General features: G+C 49.6%; 1 protein-coding gene across 4 annotated transcripts in view; it reads right to left on the bottom strand.

Annotated features, from left to right (window-relative positions):
• Window positions 1-12,244, bottom strand: part of KIF6 (kinesin family member 6) — an 873,149-nt gene that overhangs the window by 818,827 nt on the left and 42,078 nt on the right. For all 4 annotated transcript variants that reach the window (XM_063918838.1, XM_063918839.1, XM_063918840.1 and 1 more), the window contains exon 2: window positions 174-283. In XM_063918838.1, the coding sequence (XP_063774908.1) occupies window positions 174-283 (110 nt within the window). The remainder of the gene's footprint in view (window positions 1-173; window positions 284-12,244) is intronic.

Here is a 12,244-nt window from a genome sequence, read left to right as displayed (position 1 = left end):
GGCTGTTTCCATGTGAACGTCTCACGTTTAGGTAACAGCGATATATCTAAGAAAGCAGATACATGTACCAATGAAAGCCGCCGTCCCCATGCTCTTACAATTTAACAAGCTCTGGAAAGCTTAGCCGTCTTCATAAGGAAAAAGAGCCTGCAACTTATCAGAGGGCGCTCTACCTGAACTTGTAGCTTTCCCGCTTGTTATTCACAAATCCATCAGCCAAGTCGCGGGGCACAATGATCTCCAAACATGGGGCTCCGGCCTCTTCATTACTAACAGAATAGATCTAATAAGTAAGGATAGAAAACAAGGATTAGAATCGACTGCTCAGATCCCAACATCATATACTGTACAGTGTCCTGGATCTACAGCAGAGGAGCGGCATAGTGACCAACATATAATGTAACAGTACAAAAAAAAACCGAGATCTCTCCTATTACTGCCAATAGGGTTTGTTTATCAATGTCAGTTGCACTTAGGTTTTGAACTAAGCTGTAGCAACCAATCAGTGGCTTACTTTCATTGTCTATCCTACGCTAGACCGTTACAAGCTAATTGCTACTTGGTTGCTGTGGTTAAGGCTAAACATTGTAAAAGAAAAGGAGATTTATGGTAAGAACTTACCTTTGTTAAATCTCTTTCTGCGAGGTACACTGGGCTCCACAGGGATTAACATCGGGGTGTAGAGTTGGTTCTTGATCCGAGGCACCAACAGGCTAAAAGCTTTGACTGTTCCCAAGATGCACAGCGCCGCCTCCTCTATAACCCCGCCTCCTTGCTCAGGAAGCTGGGTTTTGTTAACCAGTCCACTGCAGTAGCAGGTAAAAAAAACGACAATCGTTAGTAGCCACATACACCACATTCTCGCGACAGGAGAAGGCACCAGTGGCTAATGCCATACCATCCCAAAGACATAAATCTCCTTTTCTGCTGAGGGGTACACTGGGGATCCACAGGGAATAACATCGGGGATGTCCTAAAGCAGTTCCTCATGGGAGGAGAGGCACTGTAATGGGCACAAGAACCCAGCGTCCAAAGGAGGCATCCTGGGAGGCGGAACTATCGAAGGCATAGAACCTTATGAACGTGTTCACTGAGGACCACGTCGCCGCCTTGCACAACTGTTCAAGAGTCGCACCACGGTGGGCCGCCCAAGAAGGTCCAACAGACCGAGTAGAATGGGCTTTGATGGTAGCAGGAGCTGGAAGACCAGCCTGTACATAAGCATGTGCAATCACCATTCTAATCCATCTGGCCAAGGTCTGCTTATAAGCAGGCCAGCCACGTTTGTGAAAACCAAAAAGGACAAAGAGGGAATCAGATCTCAGAAGAGAAGCTGTTTGCTCTTTGGAGGATAAACCTGGAGAGGCAAATGCCGGAACCACAATTTCCAGGTTAAGGTGGAAAGACGACACCACCTTAGGCAAATAACCAGGACAAGTTCTAAGAACCCCCCGGTCAGGGTGAAAAATCAGAAAGGGAGACCTACAGGACAAGGCACCCAAGTCTGAAACCCGTCTAGTCTAGCAGAGGCAATAGCCAGCAAGAACAAGACCTTAAAAGTAAGCCATTTAAGGTCCACAGACTCAAGAGGTTCAAACAGAGACTCTTGGAAGGCGTCCAGAACAACCGACAAATCTCAAGGAGCCACAGGTGGGACCTAGGGAGGTTGAATCCGTAAAACACCCTGAGTGAATGTATGAACATCAGGCAAAGTCGCAATTTTTCTCTGAAACGACAAGGCAGAAATATGAACCTTGAGGGAGGCCAGACGAAGGCCTAAGTCCAGGCACTGTTGCAGGAAAGCCAAAAGCTTGGCAGTACTGCATTTATATGCGTCATAATGGTTAGTCTTAAGTAAAAGTAAGAATTTCAGACCCTATAATAAATCTGAGAAGACACCAGTTTATGGGCCTTCAACATAGTTTGAAAGGCCGCCTCAGAAAATCCTTTGGCCCTCAATACGGAAGATTCAAGAACCACGCCGTCAAAGCCAGACGGGCCAAATCCTGGTAGACACAAGGGCCCTGAACAAGGAGGTCTGGGCGTTGCAGAAGTAGAAGAAGACGTCCTATTGAGAGACTCTGCAGATCTGAGAACCAATGCCGTCTGGGCCACGCTGGAGCAATTAGAAGTAGTATTCCTCCTTCTTGCTTCAACTTCCTTATCACCCTGGGCAGAAGTGACACCGGAGGGAACACGTACAGCAGCCGAAAGTTCCATGGAGTTGCCCGTGCGTCCACGAATGCTGCTTGATGATCCTTTGTCCTTGTTCAGAAGACCGGAACCTTGTGATTGTGTCGAGACGCCATCAGGTGTACATCTGGTAGGCCCCACTTGTCCACTAGGAGTTGAAAGACTTCCGGATGAAGACTCCACTCTCTGGCATGTACGTCCGGACGACTGAGGAAGTCCGCTTCCCAGTTGAGGACTCCCGGAATGAACACTGCCGATATGGCTGACAGATGGCGTTCCGCCCAACGAAGGATTTTTGATACTTCCATCATTGCCACACGGCTTCGAGTGCCACCTTGATGACAAATGTACGCCACCGTGGTGGCGTTGTCTGACTGTACTTGAACAGGCCTGTTCTGTACTAGAGGTAGGGCTAGTGTCAACGCATTGAACACTGCCCGCAAGTCCAGAATGTTTATCGGGAGGAGAGATTCCTCCCTGGTCCACCGACCCTGAATAGAGTGTTGCTCCAATACCGCGCCCCAGCCCCGCAGACTGGCATCCATCGTTAGAAGGACCCAGTTGGAGATCCAGAAGGGACGACCTCTGCTCAGTTGCTGATCCAGTAGCCACCAGCTCAGTGACAAGCGGACCTCCGGAGTCAAAGAGATAATTTGAGTCCTGATCCAGTGAGGTAGGCCATCCCACTTGGAGAGTATTAACCTCTGCATAGGGCGTAAATGAAATTGAGCGTACCCCACCATGTCGAAAGCCGACACCATGAGGCCTAGTACTTGCATCGCCGAGTGTATCGACACACGTGGACGAGAGAGGAAGCATCTTATCTTGTCCTGAAGTTTCAGGACAACCACTGGTTGTGGGCATCCAATAACACTCCCAGGTGCACCATGCTCTGAGCAGGGACCAGGGAAGACTTCTTCCAGTTGATGAGCCACCCGTTGGCTTGCAGGAATTGGACCGTCCGTTCCAGATGACGACGGAGAACCTCCAGAGAGTTCGCCAGGATCAACAAGTCGTCCAGATACGGCAGGATCCTGATACCCTGATGGCGAAGAAGAGCCGTCATGACCGCCATGACCTTTGTGAAGACCCTTGAGCCGTGGTCAGACCAAAAGTTAAGGCCTGGAATTGAAAATGTAGGTTGCTAATAGCAAACCGCAGGTATTGCTGATGCGACACTGCAATAGGTATATGCAGGTAAGCATCCTGAATGTCCAGGGATACCATATAGTCCTTGGGTTCCAAAGCCAGAACAATAGAGCGAAGAGTTTCCATACGGAATTTTTAAACTCTCACAAATTTGTTCAAAGACTTGAGGTTGAGAATGGGTCGGGAAGATCCATTCGGCTTCGGAACTAAGAACAGCGTCGAGTAGTGCCCCTTGCCTCTCTGAGTTAGAGGCACCGGCACAATCACTCCCGTATCCAGGAGGGATTGTAACACCAGAAGGAGAGTTCTTGCTTTTACTGGGTCTGAAGGGACATTTGTTGAGCAAAACTGGCGAGGGAGACGTTTCTTGAAAGAGATGGCATATCCATGAGTGACAACCTCCCTTACCCAGGCGTCTAAAATGGTCTGTAACCATACCTGAGCAAACCGTAGAAGTCGGCCTGCCACCCAGGGATCCCCCAGAGGGAGGCCCGCCCCGTCATGCAGCAGGCTTATCTGTTTTGGAAGTAGGCTGACGGGCAGCCCAGGAACGTTAAGGTTTGGGCTTAGTGGATTTGGAAGCGCGAGCCTGTTTTGGGTACGCCTAACCCTTTGCTTTACCTGGAGGTCGAAAGTAAAAGAAAGGAAGTACTCTTACCCTTCGGAGCTGAAGGAGTAGTCTTAGGTAGACATGCAATCTTAGCCGATGCTAAGTCAGCAACAATCTTATTGAGGTCTTCCCCAAAAAGAATGTTTCCCTTAAAAGGGATCACCTCCAAGATCTTTTTAGAGTTCAGATCTACAGACCAGGACCGCAACCAGAGAATCCGGCGAGCCAGAATAGACGTAGCAGGCGTTTTGGCCGCCAGGATACCTGCATCAGATGCCGCCTCCTGTATATAATGAGAGGCTGTAATAATGTATGAAAGACACTGTCTAGCATTATCAGGAAAATTAGACAGTAGTTCCGCTTCAACTTCCTGAACCCAGGCCTCAATAACTTTTGCAGCCCAAGAAGCCACAATAGTGGGCCTATGCACAGCTCCAGCAAGAGTGTAAATAGATTTCAAGCAACCCTCCACTCATTTATCCGTCGGTTCCTACAAGGAGGTGACGGTAGTGACAGGCAGAGCAGATGACACCACCAGACGTGTGACTTGTGAGTCCACCGGAGGCGGTGTTTCCCAATTTTTACCTAACTCTGCAGCGAGGGGATAACGAGCTAGCATCTTCTTAGACAGGGAGAATTTCTTTCCTGGGTATTCCCAGGATTCCTGACGTATGTCAACTTAGTGGTCAGAATGAGGTAAAACCAATTTAATAACCTTATGATGCTTAAACTTATCTGGTTTCTTAGAGGTAGCTGGGGGTTCTTCGTCATCATAAATTTTAAGAATCAGCATGATAGCCTCCAAAAGGTCAGGAACATCCACTTGGGTAGTAGACTACCCATCAGAAGCATCTGCATCAGTGTCAAAGGGGTCAGTATATGCGCCATTTTCATCAGATGAAGTATCTGAAACATGAGTGGATTGTGAGGAAGTTATAGCCCGTGTTGACGACCCCTTGGTCTTAGGCGGGCAAGGGTTAGGATTTTGCTTGGCCAAAGACTGATTTAATTGCTTTTACTGAGAGGACAGAGTATCTGCCCATGGCGGATTAACAGCAGGTACAATATGTGGCTGTAATGGCACAGGAGGTCCCATAGGGGGCGCAAAACTATTTACAAGCGTAGTCGGTAAATTAGAAAATGTAGCCCACGGCGGGTCATGATTTGCCCCCGTTGCTGTAGACTGACTAAGAGGTATAAAACCCCCTGTACCTGAACCCTCAGCTGCAATATTTTCCTCAGAGACATCTATGGCATTAGCACTGCAGGGGGCAGGATTAGCCATAGAATTATCACCCTGTGTAGCTGACATTATATGAAAGCGTAACCGTAGGGCAAAATAGTACAATATAAGCAGACAAAGTATCTGACAAAAATCCCCCTGTGTAGTGTGACTGCAAGCAGAGCACACACAGAGAATTTAAGAGGATTATGGTGACTGTAAAACACAGAGAAAAAAAAATAAGAATTTACTCAACGGTAATTCTATTTCTCGTAGTCCGTAGTGGATGCTGGGAACTCTGTAAGGACCATGGGGAATAGACGGGCTCCGCAGGAGACTGGGCACTCTAAAAGAAAGATTAGGTACTATCTGGTGTGTACTGGCTCCTCCCTCTATGCCCCTCCTCCAGACCTCAGTTAAGGAAACTGTGCCCGGAAGAGCTGACACAACAAGGAAAGGATTTGGAATCCAGGGTAAGACTCATACCAGCCACACCAATCACACTGTACAACTTGTGATAACCATACCCAGTTAACAGTATGAACAACAACTGAGCCTCAGTAACAGATGGCTCATAACAATAACCCCTTAGTTAAGCAATAACTATATACATGTATTGCAGAGAGTCCGCACTTGGGACGGGCGCCCAGCATCCACTACGGACTACGAGAAATAGAATTACCGGTGAGTAAATTCTTATTTTCTCTGACGTCCTAGTGGATGCTGGGAACTTCGTAAGGACCATGGGGATTATACCAAAGCTCCCAAACGGGCGGGAGAGTGCGGATGACTCTTCAGCACCGAATGAGCCAAGGCAAGGTCCTCCTCAGCCAGGGTATCAAACTTGTAGAACTTAGCAAATGTGTTTGAACCCGACCAAGTAGCAGCTCGGCAAAGCTGTAAAGCCGAGACCCCTCGGGCAGTCGCCCAAGAAGAGCCCACCTTCCTTGTGGAATGGGCTTTTACCGATTTAGGATGCGGTAACCCTGCCGCAGAATGAGCTTGCTGAATCGTGTTACAGATCCAGCGCGCAATAGTTTGCTTTGAAGCAGGAGCACCCAGCTTGTTGGGTGCATGCAGGATAAACAGCGAGTCAGTTTTCCTGACTCCAGCCGTCCTGGCTACATAGATTTTCAAAGCCCTGACTACATCCAGTAACTTGGAGTCCTCCAAGTCCCGAGTAGCCGCAGGCACCACAATAGGTTGGTTCAAATGAAACGCTGATACCACCTTAGGGAGAAATTGGGGACGAGTCCTCAATTCTGACCTGTCCATATGGAAGATCAGATAAGGGCTTTTACATGACAAAGCCGCCAATTCTGACACACGCCTAGCCGAAGCTAAGGCCAATAGCATGACCACTTTCCACGTGAGATATTTTAGCTCCACGGTCTTAAGTGGCTCAAACCAGTGGGATTTCAGGAAATCCAACACAACGTTAAGATCCCAAGGTGCCACTGGAGGCACAATCGGGGGCTGAATATGCAGCACTCCCTTAACAAACGTCTGAACTTCCGGCAGTGAAGCCAGTTCTTTTTGAAAGAAAATAGATAGGGCCGAAATCTGGACCTTTATGGACCCCAATTTTAGGCCCATAGTCACTCCTGACTGTAGGAAGTGCAGAAATCGCCCCAGCTGGAATTCCTCTGTTGGGGCCTTCCTGGCCTCACACCAAGCAACATATTTCCGCCATATGCAGTGATAATGATTTGCTGTCACATCCTTCCTAGCTTTTATCAGCGTAGGAATCACTTCATCTGGAATGCCCTTTTTCCGTTAGGATCCGGCGTTCAACTGCCATGCCGTCAAACGCAGCCGCGGTAAGTCTTGGAACAGACCGGGCCCCTGCAGTAACAGGTCCTGTCTGAGAGGCAGAGGCCATGGGTCCTCTGAGATCATTTCTTGTAGTTTTGGGTACCAAGTTCTTCTTGGCCAATCCGGAACGATGAGTATAGTTCTTACTCCTCTCTTTCTTACTATCCTCAGTACCTTGGGTATGAGAGGAATAGGAGGGAACACATAAACCGACTGGTACACCCACGGTGTCACTAGTGCGTCCACAGCTATCGCCTGAGGGTCCCTTGACCTGGCGCAATATTTTTTTAGCTTTTTGTTGAGGCGGGACGCCATCATGTCCACCTGTGGCCGTTCCCAATGGTTTACAATCTGCGTGAAGACTTCTGGATGAAGTCCCCACTCTCCCGGGTGGAGGTCGTGCCTGCTGAGGAAATCTGCTTCCCAGTTGTCCACTCCCGGAATGAACACTGCTGACAGTGCTAGCACGTGATTCTCCGCCCATGGAAGAATCCTTGTGGCTACTGCCATCGCCATCCTGCTTCTTGTGCCGCCCTGGCGGTTTACATGGGCGACCGCCGTGATGTTGTCTGATTGAATCAGCACTGGTTGGTTTTGAAGCAGGGGCTCTGCTTGACTCAGGGCGTTGTAAATGGCCCTTAGTTCCAGTACCCAGTCCTGTATGCCGAATCTGCGGCCCTCGAGAAGATGAGCACTCTGCAGCCACCACAGCAGAGACACCCTGGCCCTTGGGGACAGGGTGATCAACCGATGCATCTGAAGATGCGATCCGGACCATTTGTCTAACAGATCCCACTGAAAGATCCTTGCATGGAACCTGCCGAAGGGAACTGCTTCGTAAGAAGCCACCATCTTTCCCAGGACTCGCGTGCAGTGATGCACCGACACCTCTTTTGGTTTCAGGAGGTCCCTGACCAGAGATGACAATTCCTGGGCCTTCTCCACCGGGAGAAACACATTCTTCTGTTCTGTGTCCAGAATCATGCCCAGGAAAAGCAGACGCGTCGCAGGAATCAGCTGCGACTTTGGGATATTCAGAATCCAGCCGTGCTGTTGCAACACTTCCCGAGAGAGTGCTACGCTGACTAACAACTGCTCTCTGGACCTCGCATTTATAAGGAGATCGTCCAAGTAAGGGATAATTATAACTCCCTTCTTCCGAAGGAGTATCATCATTTCGGCCATTACCTTGGTAAATACTCTCGGTGCCGTGGACAGACCAAACGGCAACGTCTGGAATTGGTAATGACAATCCTGTACCACGAACCTGAGGTACTCCTGGTGAGGTGGGTAAATGGGGACATGCAAGTAAGCATCCTTGATGTCCAGCGACACCATAAAATCCCCCTCTTCCAGGCTTGCAATAACCGCCCTGAGCGATTCCATTTTGAACTTGAACTTCCTTATATAAGTGTTCAAGGATTTTAAATTCAGAATGGGTCTCACCGAACCGTCTGGTTTCGGTACCACAAACATTGTGGAATAGTAACCCCGTCCCTGTTGAAGGAGGGGAACCTTGATTATCACCTGCTGGAGGTACAGCTTGTGAATTGCCGCCAGTACTACCTCCCTTTCCCTGGGAGCAGCTGGCAAGGCTGATTTGAGGTAACGGCGAGGGGGAGTCGCCTCTAACTCCAGCTTGTATCCCTGAGATACAATTTGTACAGCCCAGAGATCCACCTGTGAGCGAACCCACTGGTTGCTGAAGTTTCGGAGACGCGCCCCCACCGCACCTGGCTCCGCCTGTGGAGCCCCAGCGTCATGCGGTGGACTTAGTGGAAGCGGGGGAGGATTTTTGTTCCTGGGAACTGGCTGCCTGGTGCAGCTTCTTTCCTCTACCCCTGCCTCTGGGCAGAAAGGATGCGCCTCTGACCCGCTTGCCTTTCTGAGGCTGAAAAGGCTGTACATGATAATACGGTGCTTTCTTAGGCTGTGAGGGAACCTGAGGTAAAAAAGTTGACTTCCCAGCTGTTGCTGTGGATACGAGGTCCGAGAGACCGTCCCCAAACAATTCCTCACCCTTATAAGGCAAAACCTCCATGTGTTTTTTAGAATCAGCATCACCTGTCCACTGCCGAGTCCATAATACTCTCCTGGCAGAAATGGACATTGCATTAATTCTAGATGCCAGCAGGCAAATGTCACTCTGTGCATCCCGCATATATAAGACGACGTCTTTTATATGTTCTATGGTTAGCAAAATAGTATCCCTGTCGAGGGAATCAATGTTGTCTGACAGGGAATCAGACCATGCTGCTGCAGCACTACACATCCATGCTGAAGCAATAGCAGGTCTCAGTATAGTACCCGAGTGTGTATACACAGACTTCAGGATAACTTCCTGCTTTCTATCCGCAGGCTCCTTTAGGGCGGCGGTATCCTGAGACTGCAGTGCCACCTTTTTTGATAAGCGTGTGAGCGCCTTGTCCACCCTAGGGGATGTTTCCCAACGTAACCTGTCCGTTGGCGGGAAAGGGTACGCCATCAGTAACCTCTTAGAAATCACTAGTTTCTTATCGGGGGAACTCCACGCTTCTTCACACAATTCATTTAATTCATCAGATGGGGGAAAAGTCACTGGCTGCTTTTTCTCCCCAAACATAGTAACCGGGTTAACATCAGAAAATGTGCAATACATTTTTCATTCCAGTAATCATGCATCGGATGGCCTTTGTAGACTGTACATCTGTCTCATCCTCATCTACACTGGAGTCAGACTCCGTGTCGACATCTGTGTCTACCATCTGAGCTAGCGGGCGTTTATGAGCCCCTGATGGCCTCTGAGACGCCTGGGCAGGCGCGGGCTGAGATCCCGGCTGTCCCAAGGCTGCTGCGTCATCGAACCTTTTATGTAAGGAGTTGACACTGTCTGTTAAGACCTTCCACATATCCATCCAATCCGGTGTCGGCCCCGTCGGGGGCGACACCACACTTATCTGCCCCTGCTCCGCCTCCACGTAACCCTCCTCATCAAACATGTCGACACAGCCGTACCGACACACCGCACACACACAGGGAATGCTCTGACTGAGGACAGGACCCCACAAAGTCCTTTGGGGAGACAGAGAGAGAGTATGCCAGCACACACCACAGCGCTATATAACACAGGGATTTACACTATAATGAGTGATTTTTCCCAATAGCTGCTTATTATCCTATTTGCGCCTAAATTTATGTGCCCCCCCTCTCTTTTTTACCCTTGTTGTACAGGATACTGCAGGGGAGAGCCTGGGGAGCGTCCTTCCAGCGGAGCTGTGAAGAGAAAATGGCACTGGTGTGCTAAGGAAGAAGGCCCCGCCCCCTCAGGGGCAGGCTTCTCCCGCGTTTTGTATAGATTAATGGCGGGGGTTTCTACACATATACAGTTTTCCAGACTGTATTATGTGTATTTAGTGCCAAAAGGTATTCTTATTGCTGCCCCGGGCCCGGGCCCGCCCCCCCCCCCCCCCCCCAGCGCCCTGCACCCTACAGTGACCGGAGTGCGTGGTGTGCAGTGGGAGCAATGGCGCACAGCTGCAGTGCTGTGCGCTACCTTAATGAAGACCGGAGTCTTCTGCCGCCGATTTCATCTCCTTCTCTTCTGTCTTCTGGCTCTGCAAGGGGGACGGCGGCGCGGCTCCGGGAACGGACGATCGAGGTCAGGCCCTGTGTTCGAACCCTCTGGAGCTAATGGTGTCCAGTAGCCTAAGAAGCACAAGCTAGCTGCACGCAGGTAGGTTTGCTTCTCTCCCCTCAGTCCCACGTAGCAGTGAGTCTGTTGCCAGCAGATCTCACTGAAAATAAAAAACCTAACAAATACTTTCTTTCTAGCAAGCTCAGGAGAGCCCACTAGGAGCACCCAGCTCTGGCCGGGCACAGATTCTAACTGAGGTCTGGAGGAGGGGCATAGAGGGAGGAGCCAGTGCACACCAGATAGTACCTAATCTTTCTTTTAGAGTGCCCAGTCTCCTGCGGAGCCCGTCTATTCCCCATGGTCCTTACGGAGTTCCCAGCATCCACTAGGACGTCAGAGAAATAGGATTTTAATACCTACCGGTAAATCCTTTTCTCTTAGTCCGTAGAGGATGCTGGGGATGCTTCAAGAACCATGGGGTGTAGACGGGATCCGCAGGAGACATGGGCACTTTAAGACTTTAAAAGGGGTGTGAACTGGCTCCTTTGTCTATGCCCCTCCTCCAGACTCCAGTTATAGGAACTGTGCCCAGGGAGACGGACATTTCGAGGAAAAGGATTTATTTAATTTTTAAAACTAACGTGAGATACATACCAGCTCACACCTCAAACACGCCGTACAACATGGCATTCAACAACAACGCAAGCAACGGCATGACGGATGCTGGGGATACTTCAAGAACCATGGGGTTTATACCAAAGCTCTAGAACGGGCGGGAGAGTGCGGATGACTCTGCAGCACCAATTGACCAAACAAGAGGTCCTCCTCAGCCAGGGTATCAAACTTGTAAAACTTTGCAAAGGTGTTTGATCCTGACCAAGTAGCAGCTCGGCAAAGCTGTAATGCCGAGACCCCTCGGGCAGCCGCCCAGGATGAGCCCACCTTTCTGGTAGAATGGGCCTTCACTGATTTCGGTAATGGCAATCCCGCCGTAGAATGAGCCTGCTGAATCGTATTACAGATCCAGCGTGCAATAGTCTGTTTGGAAGCAGGTGCCCTAATCTTGTTGGGAGCCCACAGGACAAACAGAGCCTCTGTTTTTCTAAGCTGAGCCGTTCTGGCAACATAGATTTTCAAAGCTCTGACCACATTGAGAGACTTCGATTCCGCCAAGGCGTCAGTAGCCACTGGCACCACAATAGGCTGGTTTACGTGAAACGATGAAACCACTTTTGGCAGAAATTGCTGACGAGTTCTCAACTCCGCTCTATCTGCATGGAAGATTAAATAGGGGCTTTTGTGAGACAAAGCCGCCAATTCAGACACCCGCCTTGCGGATGCCAAGACCAACAGCATGACTACTTTCCAAGTAAGGAATTTCAACTCAACCTTACGTAAAGGTTCAAACCAATGAGATTGCAGGAACTGCAACACCACATTAAGATCCCATGGTGCCACTGGGGGCACAAAGGGAGGTTGGATGTGCAGCACGCCTTTCACGAAGGTCTGAACTTCTGGAAGGGAGGCCAGTTCTTTCTGAAAGAAAATTGATAAGGCCGAAATTTGTACTTTAATGGAGCCTAACTTTAGGCCCGCATCCACACCTGCTTGCAAAAAATAGAGCAAACGCCCCAGCTGAAAT

This window comes from Pseudophryne corroboree, chromosome 4, assembly GCF_028390025.1.
Source record: "Pseudophryne corroboree isolate aPseCor3 chromosome 4, aPseCor3.hap2, whole genome shotgun sequence".
In the NCBI taxonomy this organism is placed as follows: Eukaryota; Metazoa; Chordata; class Amphibia; order Anura; family Myobatrachidae; genus Pseudophryne; species Pseudophryne corroboree.
This window is presented reverse-complemented; position numbering and strand designations above follow the sequence as displayed.